This window comes from Seriola dumerili, unplaced genomic scaffold (genome assembly GCF_002260705.1).
Source record: "Seriola dumerili isolate Sdu_G_001 unplaced genomic scaffold, Sdu_1.0 BDQW01000068.1, whole genome shotgun sequence".
Taxonomy (NCBI): Eukaryota; Metazoa; Chordata; class Actinopteri; order Carangiformes; family Carangidae; genus Seriola; species Seriola dumerili.
Window position 1 is genome coordinate 11,493,053 of NW_019174323.1, and position 20,137 is coordinate 11,513,189.

Genomic DNA, 20,137 nt, shown 5'->3' on the forward strand with positions numbered 1-20,137 from the left:
AAATAAAACAAGAGTTCACCTGTGAGATCATCGTGAATGCACCAAACAATGGATGGGAAGTCCACATGAGTCACATGACAAATAAAATGTCATGTGAATCCACTCATCAGTCAGGATGTATTAGTTGACAGTTATTGCAATCTTAACCAAATCTTTTAAAATAAATGTTTTTAAAACAAGAATTTACCTTACTTGTTCAGCTAAGCAAGCCAGGTAAGTTATATTACTTCAGTTTGTAAAAAAACATCTTACTATGCTATAATGGGAAGAATAATTTTTAAGTTGGGAATCATTTACAACCATGTATTTTATATGCAAATGGAAGACACCCTAAAAGGAAATGTACAACCATACATTTCAGATAATTGTAGTTTTCTTATAAAGTAAATAAAGAGTGTGTGTGTGTGTGTGTGTGTGTGTGTGTGTGTGTGTGCATAATGATATTTGATATTAGGCTACATGTTGCTTCAGCTTCCCAATAATGATGTGCATTTACTCAAAATCTAATATAATTCCTGAAAGAGGAGAGGTAAGGCTTTTCTTCCCTTTTTTTACTCAAAAAGATAGTAAAGCAAAAGCTCAGTAAGAATGAAGTAAAGCCACATGTTAGGGTAAATGCTTTATTCCATGATAACAGTTTTATACTGCACTTGGTGGAATTAGACCAAGGAAAGAATAGCATAAGGTTGTGTAAAAACAGTGTGGTAATCTTCACCTGAAAAAAGGTGTTTAAAAATAAAAGGTAAGGGAATGGAGGCAGAACTTTTTTTCCAGAATCTCCTGGCTACAGCAACAACCCAAAGAAAAGTTTTTTCAAACTTTCCTTTCTACCAAGATGTTGTGTTAAGATGTTGAAAGTGTTATTGTCAATAGCAGAGAGACCGTTTCATAGGCAGTGTCTAAGAGGACATGTTTTTTTTTTTTCGGTGGTGATGTAATAATGGTGGGAAGATGATGGAAGGGGAGCTGGTGAGTGTCCATGCTTAATAAGCGTGGTTAGCCACGAACAGTGACTCTCCACCGGCAGCGCTGCTTCCACTATGCACATATTTGCCAACGCAGGCCTGGCTGTTAGCCTGTAAGAGGCAAAAAGGACAAAGTTATTGAATGCACATTACAGTACTGAAGTTCTCTTAAAAAAATCGACTGCAGCATATGTGTAACTTACTTTACAATGACATACTTTCATATATTATGTTTTTATATGAACATTTGTATTTATATTCACACGTACCAGAGCTCTCTTGATGAACTCCTCCTGGCAAGCCTTTCCATTCTCCTTCTTGCCACCCCAGGCTTTGAGGGCAGAGGCCTGCAGGGCACGGCCATAGGAGAAGGTCAGGGCCCAGGGCCTGTGCAGAGGGCACATGTTCATGGCGTTCAGGTTGATAGAGGCTTCCTCCTCACTCTGGCCACCAGACAGGAAGGTAATGCCTGTACGGGAAGATGATGAGAGGTTAGCAACACACCTCTTGAGACATTTGTTGAGACAATGTTTATACAATAAAAAATTCAATCCTTTTATAACATTTTTTTTATTATTTATTTTGGGTTTGCAAAGTCTGCAGATGTATGTATGTCAACATGAGAATATTTTGTGCATCCAGCTTACCAGGGACTGCAGGGGGCACGGTGCGGCGCAGGGCAGTCACAGTTGCCATGGCAATCTCCTGGTTGCTGTACTTGTGTGAGCAAGAGTGTCCAGCGGTAACCATGTTGGGCTTGAGCAGGGTGCCCTCCAGGTAGACATGGTGGTCAGACAAAGCCTTGTAGACAGCAGCCAGGACCTTCTCAGTAACGTACTGGCAGCGCTTCAGGTCGTGGTCACCATCGGGGAGAATCTCAGGCTCAACGATGGGGACAATGCCGTGCTGAAGGAGGCAGGGACAAAAGTCAGAACTACTATGTTAACAAATACCGACAGCTGAGAAAGGCAAGTTGGTCCTCTCACAGCTGGGTCCAGATTTTAAGGGGCTTTATTAAATTGCTTTGTTATTTTTAAAAGCAACAACAGAGACTTACATGTAGGTATTATAGTATGATTTCTTAATTGATAAAAAAGAGGCCAAAATGGAATTGGAGCTACTCTTTCAATAGTGCAGAAGGTTTTTAATATTTGTATAATATCCACCCAAAAACCCATGCTATGAAGCATGTGAAATTAAGAGGAAAACCACCTATCTGTTGCATCTTACCATCTGGCAGATGCTGGCATAGCGAGCCAGGACATTGGCGTTCTCAATGATGGCCAGTCTTGAGGGAGTGGTGGGGGTGATCTTCAGCACACAGCGCCACTTGGCAAAGTCAGCACCGTCCTTCTTGTACTGGGCGCAACGCTCATACAGTCCATCGAGACCTGCGAAAGAGGGATAAGTTAGACAGAGACACTACAAGATATTGATGTATTTTTCTTTTTGTGTCTAAAAGTGTTCTTCGCTCACCCTGGGTGGTTGTCTCGCCGTTGGTTCCGGCCAGGGGGACAACACCTTTGTCGACCTTGATGCCCACCACCATTTTTCTCTCTTTGAGATGCTGGGGGAAGGTCTTGCCACCGTCGGTCTTCTGGTACATGGTCTCGTGGAAGAGGATTACGCCACCAATGCAAGGGGCAACGCGGTCATCTGCGGTGAAGAGGAGCTGGCGGTACAGCCTCCTGTTCTCCTCAGTGTTCTCAGCATTGATGCTCTGGAAGCGCTTGGCCACGCTGCCTGGAGGTTGAAGAGAAAGATGAAAACTGGGTTGTGAAGTGCACTAGGGTGTTCGCAGACCATTTTCAGTTTTGTTTTTTAGAGATTTACATTTAAACCAGGCAGTCACAACCTAATTGTGTTCCTGATTATTTTGCTCAGTTTGAATGACTTCCTCTTCACATGTAGGCCTAGCCATGCCAGCTCTGTTATCTGATAAATAAACATAACAGAGCTTCCTTGTAAGATAAAGGCTTTGTTGAAATTGTTTACCAGTGGACTCGTCTGCGGCGAGGATTCCCTTGCCGGGAGCGACAATCCTGTGAGCAATATCGCTGAGCTCCTTCTTCTGCTCAGGAGTGAGGAAGGGGTATGCGTGAGGCATCCTGACTCTGGATAGGAAGAGAAGAAAGACCAAGAATGAGATGATGATGAAGGAAACATCTGACTACATGAGAATACGCATGGAGGGCAAAAGTTCAACAAAATTCAAACTGCAATGGTTGTGGTTGTCGAGAGAATGAGACACTGCAGAGGTGGGGTAACTAGTACGGATGTGGTGAAGCAAGAGCCCGACTGTATGGTTTAACATTTTCCTGTCTGTCCTCTATTGACGAATACATCAAACCAGCTGGTGACTATGTAGCTGCAGTTGTTGCATCTATAACTGCTGCAGTAACATAACGCTCTTTATGTGCTGGGGTTGCACACTATTCCCCAGGCACAATGTGCAGCAGTACAAAGTATCCAGTGTCAAAGAGCCCTCCACCCTCCTCTGCCCCATCCTCCACATTTCTGACCACCCTTGAAAAATCATGACAAGCACGCGGATGACCTATTCCATTTTCTAGCCTCTTATCCCTGACCTTTCTGCCCCCCTTCAATGTCCCTTCCCTCCTCATTCCTCCTCTATCACCCACCTCCTCTACACACCCCCACCCTCTCTCTCCCCTGTCTGTGCCTCCACTATCAATAGGCTGGACTAAATATACACAGTGTGCTACTGCAAAGCAACGGAAGCATTATGGTTTAGCAAGAAGACATTAGTTAGAGCTGAATGTGCAGCTTCCCACCCTTCACTTGTCAGAAGTCATGTAGTCAACAGGAAGGTTAGTAACTACACCGATATGACAAATATAGAAATATACATTTATAGATAAGTGAGCAGTCAGACTGGTGAGTCAAGACCAACAACAAAGCAGTGGAAACTTTGCATCACATAAATTGTTACATAGTAAAGCAAAGCAGTCAGGTCACTTAGTGTGTTGTGTACCAAGACTACATGTGAAAATATAAAATACTGAGGGAAAAAGTGTGAAAGTCAAGTGTGGACTACAGTGCAAATGAAGCAACTCGTTATTGAAATTGAAAAGTATCATTGAAAACTCAGTTTGTTTTAGTGTATCAGGGTTAGGCAAGAGTGCATCTGTCTGTGGGTTAAATATGGCTCTGGCCGTCACAGTAACCACAAATTTAAAAAAGCATAGGAGTAGGTGGAACCTTACATCTCTAGCATGTGTGAAAAGTTATGTGCCTCATGCCTCATAAGTACAAGATCTTCAACATGTAGCGCAAAAAGCCAATTAAAGCAATGCATTTATCTCATAGTTGTAATGGTCTGTTCTTTTACCTTTGAGTTTAGGAGGAGAGCTGAGAGAAGAGAGAGGGAGGGAGAAGATCCGGCTTTCGTCTGCGACACCCCCTCCAGCCTGCTGGCCCTTGTATTTATCCTCCCATTGTGACCCCTCACATTTCAGCTGCCCAGCTATAAAAAGATCAGGACGCAACCAGAGATGGCTCGTGACATTCAGAGAGACTGTGGCTGGAGTAACATGGTAGTGAGGAGCCAGTGAAAGGGCAAAGAGTATCAGTGAATGGCAGAGAAAGCAACAGAGAGAGGGACAGTTACTGTACGGTGGGAAATATAGGGATATACACATAGAAATGTTGTATGAAAGTATAGCATAAATAGGTGGGCAGAGGTGTAGAGGATATTATTTGGAAATATTCAATAAAGAATAAAGTTTCTTACATCTTCCTTAAACAAAATTATACATTGTCCGAGCACATCGCTGCAACCGGTACATCCTAGTTTAAGGCAATTTTATAAAGTGTATGTTGTAATGGATAAATACATTTTTCATACATTATACAAATGCAGTTAGTTTAAAATGTGCTGTCTCAACTGAGAAGAGCATCTTGGCACCCAGAGGTCATTTGAAAGGGTATGTGGAGGAAGATAACTGGGGTACATGCAGTTATGTACTAATAACACGCACACACGCACACTCACACACTCACACACTCACACACTCACATAGAGACTTGGAGAGCATGTGACAACATTGCTAACCTGCCCTTAGAAATCCAATCCAGACACAGCAACACAGTGCACTGATCCTTGACCTTTTCTTGACCTTTCTCGATCGTCAGGAAAGGGTCAAGCAGGGAGCCTGGCAAAGGTTGCACATGCACATAGTTAATTTGCACAACACTTTATACCTCATACGTGTTCTCACTCAGATAGGTCACGTGAAACTACAAGTCACAGTTATCGAAAATGCTGTGATATGACACATTGCACGTGCACCGTGGAGATGGTCAGAGCATACTGCTTTGAGTTGTGCAGACAACAGAACTCATAATTACCAGTGATCAGTAGAAAGGAAGAGGTTTACTTCCTGAACAAATTGTGGGCTGAATATTTCAACATGCAGAGTTGTGACAAAGACACAAAAAGCAGGGTCTCTTAATTTATTATCTACCCAGTAGACAGGGTTCAAATGTTATTCTTTTTTTTCCTACAAAATCTGTACCCAGTCAACTAAATTTCCATCCTCCATTGAGTAAATTGTGAAATATCCACTGCACCATTATCAAGTCATAGTCCAAAAACTTGATGGTTTCACATTCACAGCAGGTACATGCATAGAACATCTACTATGATTTATCTATTTCAAACTTATATTTAAAAAAAAAAACAGACATAAAGCCATCAGATAGTGAACCCATCACTATTCCACTAACTCATAGTGTTAGTGCTCAAGTATTCTAACAGCTGGGATGAGACAATACAGAGGAAGTCAAGCAAAAAGAGAAATGAACCTTTTTATTTTTAGAAGTATTGCATGGCTTGTTTGAACAGTTGTTTGGTTTACACCTAATCTCACTATGGTAAAGTAGAAACAAATAGTAGATTCAGATCTGTTGATATAAAATGTCACTTCCTCTCTCCCTGACTGGTTTCTTATGAAAAGTGAGCCATCAAAATATCTCAATGAAACACATTCAATGTGTAAAGGTAATTCCCTTCATACAGCCAACAACTAAATTTCCTTCCTGTTGTATATAGCTATATATACATTTAATCATTATTAGAGCAGTGGAGCAGGTTGGCTGCTGGGATCCTTGGCTCCCTCGAACCCAGGCTGCGTCAGGAAGGGCCCGCGGCTTGGTCAGTGTATTATGCTAGATGCAACAGAGCTGATTCTAAATGAGACGCACTTGTCATCCATCAACGTGAGAGCAAGTGACTTTTAGGATGAAATTATGAGAGGATTAGCAATGCTATTTCAGTAAGCAGGAGGGAATACCGGAAATCCTGAAAGTATTTTACCAACTGTCTTGGCAAGGAGGACGGATGATATGCATATGCAAGTTTTGTTTAGGCAACTTCTAAATCAACGTTATCAGCTGTGAGATCGGTGCCTATTGGGTCTGTGTCTCCTGTTCGGGGTCCGTCGTTTCCGCATGGGTCCAGGACAAATGTATTCTTTCTCCAACCCAGTTTAAAAGGAACGACGCCCACTTCCGTACGACGAAAGCCTCGCGGAACTACGGAAGACCTATCCCTAACCTTAAACAACATGGGCGTGTCTTAACCTTGCGATAAAAAAAATTACAAATGTTCGGGCTCGGGTTCGGGTGTAGCACCGCTCGCTTCCACATCGGTTCTGGTCTCAGCCTGCAAGTAGTGCACAGGTTTGGTTGGGTTCCGGGTAGTGCCTACATTTCCGGGTCTTGTAGGGGTCGGGCAGGAATGTTTGGACCTGTGAAGACCTGTGCGTCCACCACATCATTCTGGGTATAGCATAATGCTGCTTGCTCTGAAACTAACTTGTAAATGAGTTCCTTCTGCTCAATAGTCGTAGAAGTCGTAGATATACGGGTCTTGAAGGACTGAATCAGAATTAAAAAATGACCATGCTTTGTGCAATCAAGTGACAGCATCTAGTGTGTCCACACTTAATAGAAGGTTTGTCAATATTGTAACCCCTCCTACATATGAGTTCCTCTAACTAGCTATCAAACCTCATGATTTCTGCAGTTTGCTTGCGACATTCCGCTTTCTAACAGTAGAAAAAATACCTGTCATAGTTTCCAAATACATTCAGAGCTTAGAGACTGCATCACACTTTTAGCATTTTCCATGGGAAGAATACAATGGACTTCATAATTACTGCTACAATATTCTTGACGGGTAAGACACGTTTGAACCTCCTGATTTTGTCTTTCATTGTCTCTTTAAAAATATTTGTGCTAGCAATTTTATTTAATGACATATTTAATTTACACCTTCTTCAGCTGTGAGTTATGCATACCAAATATCATAAATTGTTATTTTATAAAAACCACCAGGACTAGAAGATTAATGACTACAAATGTAGAAAACGTAATGTAAAAAAAAAAAAAAAAAAAAGCCCTTAATATTGAATACAATTGAATTGCAAGTATTGTAAGAAAAGTCACCTGTTGCCATCAATAATTATGTCACTTTATAACAATTACATGACACTAGCAAGACTGGCAAATAATCACAAGACATTTCACTCTCTTGAGAGGTCACAATCTTTAGAGACAGATATCCTACATTATGTTTGAATGCAAATTGACCATAAAGAAGCTACAGCAGCGATTACTCATCTCTTAAAAGTAATCTTGCTGAGCCTACACAACTTGTGACACCATGACAAATATATCACAACCAACACAACACATTCTAGTTATCTGTCCCACTGAGGGGGTATGAATAATTTATCACTTCTGCTGCTGTGTGGTTTAAACTAGTTCAGTATGTATTTGACTTGTACAATCAAGAGCAACTTTTTACTGTTTTTCTGATACAACAATGGCTACAGAAACCTAACTAAGGGTGTAGTGACAAGAAAAAGCAGAACCCGAGTCCGTAACTTTTCACTGTGATGAAAACATTTAATTTATGAATTTATTTTTTGGTGAAGCTATGACAAAACTACCACATGATTCACAAAATGTAAATGATGCCAAAATTGATCAATATCTGTCAGACATACCTGACCAGTGTCAGTCTGAATTTCAGTCTATTCACACAATCTCTTATAAAGTTGTTGACCATAAGAAAATATTCAGATTTTGTCAGGCAGTTAGAGTTTGTATTGTATCTGGCCAAATAAGGAAAAAAGAGAAGGCTTTACTTGTGCAACGAAAACACTCAATGTCAGAAAATCCCATATTAGGAAGTCCTACGTTTCCGTGTGCAGTAGTACACAGTATCTTTAAAATCAAGGTAATCTCAGTATTTTTATGTAAAGCAGTCTTTTCTGCTTTTAAAGAAATATTAAAGAAGAAATATCACATAGAATAAGAATCACAAGTTAACAGGAAGGAAAATAACTGGCTCAAGAATGTAATTCTGAATCTATTTTTTAAATGAATAATCTTTTAGAGCTACTATGTTTAGAATTTGACATTTTTTTGACTGTGGTGCTCCCTAGTGGTATTATCAAGAGAGACAATGTATGTTATAATCACATTAACAGTCTATTCATAGTGGCTTTAAATCAGATTCCGATCTTTTCATTTCTCAGTGTTAAAAACTGCACCTTGTTTCAACATCGAACCCGTGGCTTGGAAGTCCTGGAGTAACAGAGCCGCAGGTTTTGGCTACCAGGTGGTGCAAAGACAGTCAGAGTAAGTCAGACACATGTGTCAGAGCACTGAGGACATGAACAGATAACATTTCATAATACAGACGATATAGGCTTTATTTAGCTACACTGTGCTCACCACACACATTCGTCTGATTTTCACTTCCTCAGCTTGCTCGTCAGCGCTCCCCTTCAACAGTATTCACCAAATGAAAGGGGTGAAATATACAAGTGCACCACTGAAGGTGTATCATGCCAAAAATTGCCCATTTCAGGTAGGTAACTATTGATTTCTAAACATTTCAACAGAAAGTCTTGAAACTAACATGGTGAAGGGATTTTTCCACCAAGCATGTTACTTGAATAGTATATTAGTTTTTTTTCTCCCCAAACATAACTGTTTACAATTCAGTGCCAGCGTTTGCAGTCAACATGTCCCTTGGTTTGACATTGACGAGGGATCCCACCAATCAAAACACTATGGTGAGTTTGTAAACTACAGAGAGTTCCACTACATTGTTAATATCAATGCAGCAATCAGTCAAAATTCCCCTTAAACCTTTTAAACTTCTTGCAGCTTGAAAGTATTGTTTAAGGTGACAGGAAAATAAATCAACATATTGTCATGTATATATGTTGATGTTATTGTGTTGTCTCTTTTCAGGCATGTGGCCCAACCATCCCAAAGGACTGCAGGAGTATCACCATGTACAATGGTGTGTGCTTTGCGATAGACCCGTCAAGTCGTGTTGGACTTCCTATTCCGTCTTCTCTTGAAGGTAAATGCCATATGCAGAGTTTGTGAAAAAAAATACCCATGATAAAAAGGTAGGTGAGAAAAATATTCATAATAATATATCTATACACATATACACACACACACACACACACACACACACACACACACACACACACACACACACACACCCCTTGTGCACCTATATTTGTGGGGGATTGCATTGACAGAGCTGTCAGACCACACAAGCTGTTGGACCTCACAATTAGAATAAACAATTTCTGTAATGTACATATAGTCTGTGGAAAGAAATACTAATGTATTATCTACAAACTGAAACAGTAGTGAATAAAATTGAATGAATTTTAAACAAAAAATAAATAAAGACAACTTTGACAAAACTTTGTAGAAATTAAGTCTCTTACCACATGTTGTCCTGGGCTGAAGCATGTCATTGTTGATCATCGTTGGCTTGTACTTTCAGAACACCCCTAGAAGCATGTCTAGATTAAATGGAACAAACAAATACCAAATATGTTCCTCCTTTTAATTCCTTCCTCTGGATTGTTATTCATTGTGAAACCCAACTCACTCACCTCCTTTGCCTCTCTTCAAATTTGTAATGTAAAAAAACAAACAAAACAAACAAATAAAATCATATATATATATACACACACACACGTGTGTGTGTATATAAAAACACTTCAAAATAACATTTACAGTAATTAAAAACACAATATGTAATTGTAACATAGGTGTATTAAGGCCACAACAGTCAGTGTGGGTTATCTACCATAACATTTACTAAATTCTAAAACAAAGAACAAAGAGTAGTCGTACCACAGCCGGAAAACCAACTACCCACTCATGGAGCAGTGGAATTATTCTACCTGAGAGAAATGTAACACCAACCAAAACAAACTTGAAATGAAAAAACACACTAATAAAATGTTCGACCGCAAACCATATCACCATCAAATATGAACTGGAGGCCACCAGCAGCAGCAGCATTAGAAACTACTAGAAACGAAACTATGTGAAGTCAGTTCTACAATGAACCACAATAAAAAAGGGAATAAGAAATAAAATACCTAATACTAAAGTTTTCAAAGCTGAATTAATACATTACAAACCTCAGCGCTAGGTCATCCATCTCTTTTCGATATATATTCTATATCAGTGATTAAAAGATACAATACCTCGGGGTGTTTGCACGCCTACAGTATCCAAACAATAAAAACACAAAAATGAACATAAAACTTAGTTAATGATGAAAAATATTTGGCTTAAAAGACCCACAAGTGTACAAAACACTATCAGCCACATTGAGAGAGATACACAGCATCATTAGTGTTTGTGGAGGCAGCTTGCGGTCTCCACACCTGCTGGCAATGAGCCTACTTATTAGTTTGGCCTGCTCACCTGATTGGCTATTGCCACTTGCATGGTTCCCAGTGTCCCTGTGCTGCATAATGATTTGTGTGAACTTACACAAAATGAAAAGGTTATGACTGATGTAGTCACCTAGATAATGCAGGTATAATGAAAGAATTCAAAGGGATGTTAAAAGGGAACTTTCTGTAGGTATTAAGTATCCACAGAATCTGTTTGCTGCATACATACTGTATATTTCATGTGATATATTATGTGGAAAAATTTTCAAATGAACGCTTTACTGATAATTCTATCGTCTGTCTTTGACAGATTGCCGAGCAGAAGCAGATATTGCATTTCTATTGGATGGTTCAGGCAGCGTATCTGGTCCAGATTTTAGAAGGATGAAGGAATTCGTGATAGATCTGGTCCGCACATTAATGGGAAAAGGTAGACAGGTAAAGTACTGTGTTCCCACTGTCACTTAAACTACACTCATTTCTGGTGCAGTGTTGAAGAAAATGCAATTCCATTTGTAAATATAATTCCACAATTTGTAATGGTTTCCAATATTTATGTTTCCACAATTTTCCTCCTCTTTTTGCAGTTTGCTGTTGCCCAGTTCTCTTCGTCACACCATATCCACTATTACTTTGATAATTTTTTCACATCTGGACAATGGGAGTATAACATTAATGGAATATATCAACAAATGGGAGGAACTTACACAGCCAAGGCCATCAGATATGTGGTGTAGGTGCTGACATGATACTAAAGTCAGATAATGTAATGGTGGTTTGAATTGAATTGTAACAGATGTACTGTATACTTTTCTAGTCCTGAAAAAACAACAAATTTGAAAGCACCAAGAACTGTGTAGACTTTGGAAATTTCTGACTAAGGCAACAACTACTTGTGATGTCAAAAGCTATAGTTTGTGGTGTTGTGTACTGTCTCCCGTGCAGTGGATGAGAACAGGGCTAGACATTAAAATTGTTTTATTTACATTCCTGGACAACTGGCAGAACTAAATGTGGAACATTAAGCCAATATACTTGCATTACTGAGATAATGCACATATTTTGAAACAAAAAAACTGCAAGGTGTCAAAATTGTTCACAAATGTTGATAGTCTCTAGCGATATAGTCTTATAACATGACAAAATACACAGTAAAAAAGTGTCTTGAAATTATATCTTTCTTGTTCAGGGAAAATATTTTCACACCAAGAAAAGGTTCCAGACCAAATGTGAAGAGGATCTTGATAGTCATTACTGATGGAGCGTCTCATGACCGGGGTCAGTTGTCAAATGCAGCTCAATCCGCTGAGCAGAAAAAGATTGTTCGATTTGCAATTGGGGTAAGTTGTTCAGTTAAGTCAAACGTGCAGAATGTATTTTCATAAATAGGCCTTTTTTGTGTTTTATACGTGTATAACGACGTGTATATACGATATACGGTGAATACTGTCACATGATGCTATTTGACTACTTTAAAGGCCCAATGTCCAAAATCTAATTTCTCGATCCTGTCAATTTGTATTGTACTTTCTTATATAACCAGCCCAGTTCACAAACCTTTGTAAAAAAAAATTAATTTGAGAGGCGTTATCTTGGATTTAGTTTCTGTCAAGTTTAGCTTGTCTATTTAAGACTTGTCAGTCAATTTGCGAGTAATTAATACAAATTATATTTTAAATATATATATTCATTATTAAATTATATAATTTAATGAATGGCCTTTTTATGTGGCTAAAACCTTTATTTTATCAACTGTATATTAACAAGTAAACAAATCAACTCTGTTGCACAGTATAAGAACTTAAATATTTTTTCTCAACATTCCTAGGTGGGGAGTGCATTTTCTGATGTCAATGCAAAAAATGAACTGATTACCATTGCATCTTCTCCCTCGAGCGACCATGTGTTTCAAGTGGAGAACTTTGAAGCACTTCAAAAGATAAGGCAGAATTTACAGGACAAAATCTTCTCTATTGAAGGTACAGATGTAAACTCACTATTGCTTGCAATCATATTGACATTTTCAGTTGAAAATACTATACATGCATTAGAGTCCAGTTTCATTTATTCAGTTGGTATATGTTATTGAATTGGAATATATGAAAATACTGTTATAACAAACAAGAAATGATAAGTGCTCATTTCTTTTGCTGTTACAGGATCTCAATCCAGTGGAGAGACACTGAAAATGGAAATGGCTCAGGCTGGATTCAGTGTTGCTTTTGTGCCTGGGGTAATTAAAAAACAAAATACACCAGCAATTCACTGGAAAATATAGTCTGAGACACACAGACACCCACTCACTCATGTCTCTATATGCCAGCCTTTGTAGCTAAAAAGCAAACAGACAGCTGCACAATTTAACAGAAAACATATTTTGAATCTATAATGCATTTAGCTTTTTCTTTTGGTGATTTATGGGAAACACATTTTCTTTAAATTTCTGTCTATGCTGCAGGCAATTCAGATGGCTGTTGTTGGTGCCAACCAATGGAGAGGAGGGTTCCTGCGATACACAAGAACAAGCCAGCTGCCTTTTGAGCCTGTGTCTATGGAGCCTGACAGTTATCTGGGTATGAATATTATAATAATACAGTAAAAACACATACACGTGATTTGTGTCAGGTTTTAAAGTTACAACGGATCCAAATGCAGACCATCCAAGAGTAGGTGAAATCGGTGATTTATTAAGTGAGAGTAAGAGTTGTGCAAAAGCCAGTAAGATCTCAGCAAATCCTGGAAACGCAGCTAGTCTAGAAATTTAGATGGTTTTATAAATGTTAAGACCCTTTGTGATCCCAGGACTTGAATGTTGGGGAAAATTAGGTCTCAAACATGCAAGTCACACACTGACAAGAAAAGAATATAATGAACTGGAAGACTCCTTCAAGAAATATTGGATAGCCTGAGACTCAAAGAAGTTTTTTGTATTATTTTATCTTTTTTCTTTTAGTATGACTATTTGCTGAAATATGTAATTTTCAACTTTTTTCCCTGCAGCGCTAATGATAATGAAAAATATAAAGGCCACAATTTGTCTACATTGGCGAAATCATGATGGCTTTGACTCTCAAATTGTAGGTTACTCCATGGCAGTTGCTATAACCCGGCGAAACAGCCCACTGACAGTTGTTGGAGCTCCGAGGTATAAACACGTAGGGATTGTGATGGCAGTTGACAAATACCAAAACCAACAAGTGATTGACCCCTCTCCGTGGCAGGTGCGTGTTTACCCATAAGATAGACGATCCATGTGTAGAAGACAAAAAATGTTTTCTCTTGAATAAAAAATGTTGTTTTCTTCCTTTATTTGAATTGTTTTGTAATCATTTGTTGCTTCCTACATCAGTTTCAGACTGGTGAATATTTTGGTGCAGAGGTTTGTGCCATGGATATGGATCTCGACGGCTTCACTGACCTAATCCTCATATCTGCCCCTATGTACAAGGACTCTGATAGAGAGGGAAGAGTTTACGTTTGCATGTTAAGGGATTTGGTAAATACCAGTTTAATCTAGTGCCATTAAATGAATCTATTTGTATTTTTTTTAACGCTCATGCAATCACTGACTCTCATCCTTATATTTTCACCAGAAAGTTGAGTGTCGCTTAGATTCTCCGGTGATACTGAGAGGGGTGGCGTCTGACAAAGGAAGGTTTGGCTCGTCTCTTGCTGCACTGCCTGATCTAAATGAAGATAAACTCAGTGATTTGGCAGTTGGAGCACCTCTGGAGAACGATGGTCAAGGCAGCATCTACATATTCCTTGGCGAACGAAGAAGCGGAATCAATGATACCTACTCGCAGGTGAGCAAGCTCAAAGAGCCAGCAAAGATTTAACACATCCAGTATGACAGGCCTTATGTTTTCCAAGGTACTTAAGATCTATACAATTTTAAATTCGATTAACTAAAATGCTTCCATTTACATAGAGAATTGCTGCCTCTGAAGTCCAGTCAGGACTGAAGTTCTTCGGTATGTCGATCAGTCGGTGGTCTTCTGACCAGAGTGGGGACAGACTGCCTGACTTAGCGGTGGGTTCAAAGGGCAAAGTTGTCTTACTCAGGTAAGTACAAGATACTCCTCTCATTCATTATTATGGTGTGTTTTCGTCATTCTACTGTTACGCTTTCAGGAGTAACTAAACTTCCACTTTGCAGTGTGTGTGTAGAGCAAAGAATTGTTTAGTCATTGAGTCTCTTTGTAAAAATTAAGGACAAAACTGTTTGTCAGTAATGGCATGGAGATACAACTGTTACCAGTTTAGTATTCTGTTAGATTATTCATCACAAAGCCAAAGTTTTTTTTTCTCATGTATTTTCCTGCTCTGTCTATTTCTAGATCAAAACCTATAGTAATGGTAGTAGCTACAGTTTCATTCAACCCAAACCAAATCCCTACTCAGCAGTCAAGCAACGACTGCAAACAACCATTGAATAACTCTGCTAGAATCTGCTTTACAATGACCAGAGAGTCTACAGTAGCCACAGGTGAGTCATTGTCCTCACTTTTTCCTAACCAAAGAGCCACTGTCCATCTGTTTAAATCCTTTTATGTGTGTACATGAGCAACATGTAGATTAAACTCTAATTTATTCCAGCTCAAGCAAGGATTAATTATACTCTAACACTGGATGCCACTCGCAAGGCCCCAAACAACAGAGCTTACATCACTGAGAACCAACAAGAGAAGACTGGATCGATTATTCTTGTTTTAAATGAGCAAAAATGCCTCACCGAGAACTTCCTTATTGATGTGAGTTGTTTAACATCTTTAACAATAACATCAGGGAAACTTACCACAACCCAAAGACTGGAAAAATCCTTTTTTTTAAGCCCATGCTATTTTAAAGAGTCCTGCAATAAGTCACTGAATCCAGTGCAACCTTCATAATAATTGTGCCCTCTTCTTGCAGGCTTGTCCAGAAGATGCTCTCAATGTACTTTCCAATGAGCTCAAGTTCACCTTTGATGGTCTGCCCTCTAATACAAATCTCAAACCAAGTCTCTCCCAGCAGGCTCAAACGACAACTATTCATCCTGTAAGTGACCTTTAGAGACGCCCTTGTCTATTGGTCAGTTTTGTACTTGCTAACACTTCTTACACGTGGTTCAGAGTATTAACCGAACAACAAAACCTAGTCTTTACAAGATTAAGAACACAGCTTCACTTTGGCTACTACTTTTTGGGAATTCATTTCCTAGTTGCCACATAATTGACCACTTTATATTAGCTACTATGGCGAGTTCTACAGCAATATGAAATGTGCAGGAATCAATATTGTAAATTTATTTGTGAGAACAGGTGGACAAACTTAAACTGCAATGTCTTTACTGTAACACTTTCTGAATAAATATGTTCACGCTCTCTTCCACAGTTAGGGTTTGAGATCAACTGCGGCAATGACAACAACTGTGTTGATAACCTGAAAGTGGATTTCAACTTCACAAGGTGAGATACAAAAGTGACACCTAACCTGAGTGTGTGAGCACATGTTTACTTTGCTCATTTCTGCAAGTACAAAGAGTTTCAGTTTTGAGGTTGCAGACACGGTAGTAAAAGAAAATAGCAGGGATGTCAGTTATCAGTCGGTTGGTCAGTTCAGGCTTAAATATCTAAAGAACTGCTCGATGGATTGCCATGAGCTTAGGTAAAGATATTCATGGTTCCCAGATGATGAATCCTAGACTTCAAAGATCCTTTGTCTTTCTCTTTATTGCCACCTAGTGGTTTTAATTTGCTTTTACTTAAAAAGCTTCAACAGCTGGGTCATGACATTTGGCACACATATTCATGTCTCTCTCAGGATGACTTGTTATCATATTGGCGATTCCTTAACTTTTCATGCAGCAACATCGACAGGGTTTCAATTTTATTTGTCCAGTTCTTTGGTTGATGATCAAATACATTCAAAACTAATGACACTCCCGTGAGCCTTAGTTGTACTTGTACTTAGTTTTGTGCTAATTGGCAAATGTTCGCATGCTAACACACTAAACTAAGATAGAAAACATGGGAAATGTTATAGCTACTTACTATCAGTATGTTAGCGTTGTCATTGAGAGCATGTTAGCATTTAGCCAAATTGCTGTGCCTACGTAGGGCCTCAGAGAGTTGCTAGCACGCCTGTAGTCTCTTAGACTTGTTTTCCTCTCCCTTCACTTTTCTCTTTTTTCATAATCTGCCAGATCCTCAGAGGTTAAAGTGGGCATTGATGAACTGTTGAATGTCACTGTAACAGTGGAGAACAGTGGTGAAAACTCCTACAACAGCCGTGTTATTCTCACATACCCAGCTGGGCTCTCTTACAGGAAGTTCACAAGTCTGCAAGTAAGGCATGAGGATGTAGTCGGTTTCAGTTCATCTCTGGTCGGCTCCTCTCTTAGGTCATCCAGCAATTGTGGTTGATGTTTGCTTTTGTGTTTCATATAGGGAAGAATTGAGTGCAACTCACTGGACAGTGAGGATGGATTATCACGAGGAAGGACAGACTGCACCATAGACAAACCTATTTTCAAGAGCAACACTAAGGTTTGTATTTTCTTGTACAGCAGCATCTCTTCTCATTGCTGCAGTGACAGTCGATCAAACTCTCATTCTAACTCTTTCACGTTAGGCTTCCTTCATCGTGTCCTATGGGATCGAAACCAACAATCAACTTCAGAGGAGGATTTTTGTCACTGCAAATGCCACCAGGTACTGTTCAGCTGCCTGTGAATAAGCACAACACTATGCACCAAGCCTGTAGGTGTTCACTAGTCATATGTTAATTTCACTTCTCTCTTTTAGTGGCAATCTCGAACACTCCAGTTCAAATGAGCTTTACAAAATGAGAGAGATTGATGTGAAGTACAGCATTTTCGTCACAGTTGAAAGGTTTGTGTTGTTCTGTGTGAGACAAAAGGAATTCATTTTAAAAAAAGTAATCATTTTAAGTTGACACTGTATTAAGTAATATTAAAAAAGATGTTTAATATGTGTGTGTTTAATCTGTTTAGTTCCCTCAGCTACAACAATTTCACTTATGGAAAGAATGATTTGCAGAAACCAGTCCAACAATCACTTGTGGTGAAATATCTTATATGATAGTATCAAAAATTATTTTAATGTTCATTACCTTGATTCTGTCTTGACTTTAATGCTTGTTTAGACTCTTGAGTACCAACCATTTCTTTTCACCCTTTCTTTTAGGTTACAAATGATATCAGAGCGCTGAATTTCACTGTTGTGATCAAGGTGCCGGTAAAGCTCGGTGATAAAGACATCTGGGTGGATTCAGACAGTTTGCAGGTAATGATCCCAAAAATATGTCTTTTTGTGCAACTACAGCCTCATGGACGGGCAGATGGATGGACATGGTTAAATGTAAGGACCTGTTAAACTGACATGAATCGGCTCTATTTCAGATTCCAAATTGCCAAAGAGACACGGATGAACAAGCTAGTGTCAAAGATTTTGTTGCTCAGATACAGAAAAATAAAGTAGTGGTAAGTACGCCTCTACCATCTACATTCTGGCATGTATATTTAGAAATGTACATTGCACTGCATTACAGCTTTCTCTGCTTTCTACCTTCTCTTAATCGCTCACAGGACTGCTCCGTAGCCAAGTGCAGAGTGTTCAAGTGCACTAGGTTCATGGGAAGACTGGAGAGTAGGAAGTACAAAATCTCTGCCAACCTTAGCTCAGGATGGATAGAGCAGGTAACTGATGTGCATGTGTAATACAACAACTGGTCCCAAATATTACATATTTATATTATATTCAGAAATAACAATTAATAAAACTGAACATCACTGCAGATCAAGTCAAAAGGCTCATCCTATACCCCTGTATTTCTCAACAGATTGGACTTAAGTCTGCCAAATTCCTCTTGACCAGCACGGCCAGTCTGGAGTACGACAGGAACCAGTTCATCTTCTTTTCAACAGGGTCTAATAACAACCCTCCCATTCGCAAGGTGATTACACGTTAAAATTCTCTTTATTTGTGCTCTTAAATGAGCTTGAATTTGATCCTCATTGTGTCATTTCACCTCACAGATTAAGGCAGAGGTAGAAGTGTATCCAGAACCAAACTTCACCAAAGAGATCGTCGGAGGATCCTTGGGAGGGTTGGCTCTACTGGCTTTACTCACTGCTGGCCTGTATAAGGTGAGATACTGTATATACATTGTTTCAGTTTATTATACGGCTTGATGGAGACAATGAAGCCACTATAAGGTGTGCTACTGGGTCACCATTACTGCAAATTGCACCCAGTCAGTGTCTTTTCATTTTCAAATACTCAGCAGTTGTTCTCACATCTGGTTTGGTTCTTTGTTTATGATGCAGCTCTAATGCAGGATTGCAGTGTTTTTGGATAATTTTCTGTATTTCTTTCTCTCAGGCGGGATTTTTCAAGAGTAAATACCAGGAAATGATTAATGACGCAGGAGGGGAAGGTGCAGGGGCTGATGAAGGTGGAGCCACACCAGACCAAGCATAACATCTATTTCTATCCCACTGACACTGGCTGTTTCCAGATCCAGCACAATCCCAATGTTAGCCTGCTGATTGCAGCTGGTCACAAAACAACAAATCTCCAGTGGCATTTTTACCACTTTTACCATTCCTTCACTTTTGATTCATTAAACTAGAGAAGAGCCTGGCTGTGTCCTGAAATCACTCCCTCAATCAAATGAAACAAAGGAAAACCACACATGTACCATGTGACAAGATCAAAACTAGACAAAAAGGTTGGGAACCAGATTCAAATAAAGTGGCAGAAGGTTAATGTAGTGCATTATGTATATTACATGGGGAGAGATTCTGAACACAGCCCAGGCGCTTCAGGCAGGTTTTGCAAAGTGACATTTTGAACTAAACAGCCGACTGTTGGTGTACAGTGAATCATTTCTGCGTTTCTATTTCTGCTAAGAATATGTGTTAGTTTGTACATTTTGTATTAGTCATGTGAAAAAAAATCAACACGGTATGATCGGCTGGATTCGGGTTTTCATCACATAAGGTACTGTAAAACTGTTATGCTTAGGAGCTGCTTGCTAAAAATAACAATTTAATGCACTTTTTCTTGACAATCTGAATTGCTTTGTTTAGGGACAAATGATAAGATATGTAATATTGAGCAATAAGTATGTAGAATTTATGGAAAAGACATTTGTTTTATGCTTCATCAATATTTATTATATACTGTCACATTTCATTTGTCTGAATCATACATGACTCAGAGAAAACAGGTACAATATGATGGAACAGAGAATAAATATCATGAAAAATACTGTCCTTCATTTTTTTCCTTCAGGATTAAATGAAACATTTTGAAAAAGATATTTCCCTGTACAATTGTATTACAGTAAAATACCTTCTGTTGTTATAAAAATATAAACTTATTTGGAAGTGCCTCGTGATGCATT

At 39.0% G+C, this 20,137-nt stretch overlaps 2 protein-coding genes across 2 annotated transcripts; one reads left to right on the forward strand and one right to left on the reverse strand.

The window, feature by feature from the left end:
- Positions 1–606: 606 nt before the first annotated feature.
- LOC111220317 (fructose-bisphosphate aldolase A) lies at positions 607–4,424 on the reverse strand. The gene is made up of 7 exons (XM_022743371.1): positions 4,318–4,424; positions 2,961–3,079; positions 2,442–2,708; positions 2,196–2,356; positions 1,613–1,871; positions 1,235–1,434; positions 607–1,076 (listed from the first exon to the last, which is right to left on the reverse strand). The coding sequence occupies exons 2-7, from the start codon at positions 3,070–3,072 to the stop codon at positions 984–986; spliced, it is 1,092 nt and encodes a 363-aa protein (XP_022599092.1). The 5' UTR covers positions 3,073–3,079; positions 4,318–4,424; the 3' UTR covers positions 607–983.
- A 2,565-nt stretch (positions 4,425–6,989) lies between these two features.
- On the forward strand, positions 6,990–20,124 carry LOC111220319 (integrin alpha-M-like). The gene is made up of 30 exons (XM_022743373.1): positions 6,990–7,167; positions 8,534–8,636; positions 8,765–8,868; positions 9,006–9,076; positions 9,258–9,372; positions 11,034–11,161; positions 11,311–11,456; positions 11,913–12,063; positions 12,552–12,702; positions 12,883–12,956; positions 13,182–13,296; positions 13,805–13,944; positions 14,073–14,219; positions 14,317–14,529; positions 14,655–14,788; positions 15,064–15,212; positions 15,323–15,477; positions 15,638–15,763; positions 16,100–16,173; positions 16,911–17,052; positions 17,155–17,253; positions 17,339–17,418; positions 17,512–17,598; positions 17,721–17,790; positions 17,914–18,012; positions 18,129–18,209; positions 18,315–18,425; positions 18,569–18,682; positions 18,765–18,875; positions 19,111–20,124. Exons 1-30 carry the CDS (start codon positions 7,131–7,133, stop codon positions 19,207–19,209), a joined length of 3,426 nt encoding a protein of 1,141 aa, XP_022599094.1. The 5' UTR covers positions 6,990–7,130; the 3' UTR covers positions 19,210–20,124.
- Positions 20,125–20,137: the final 13 nt, after the last annotated feature.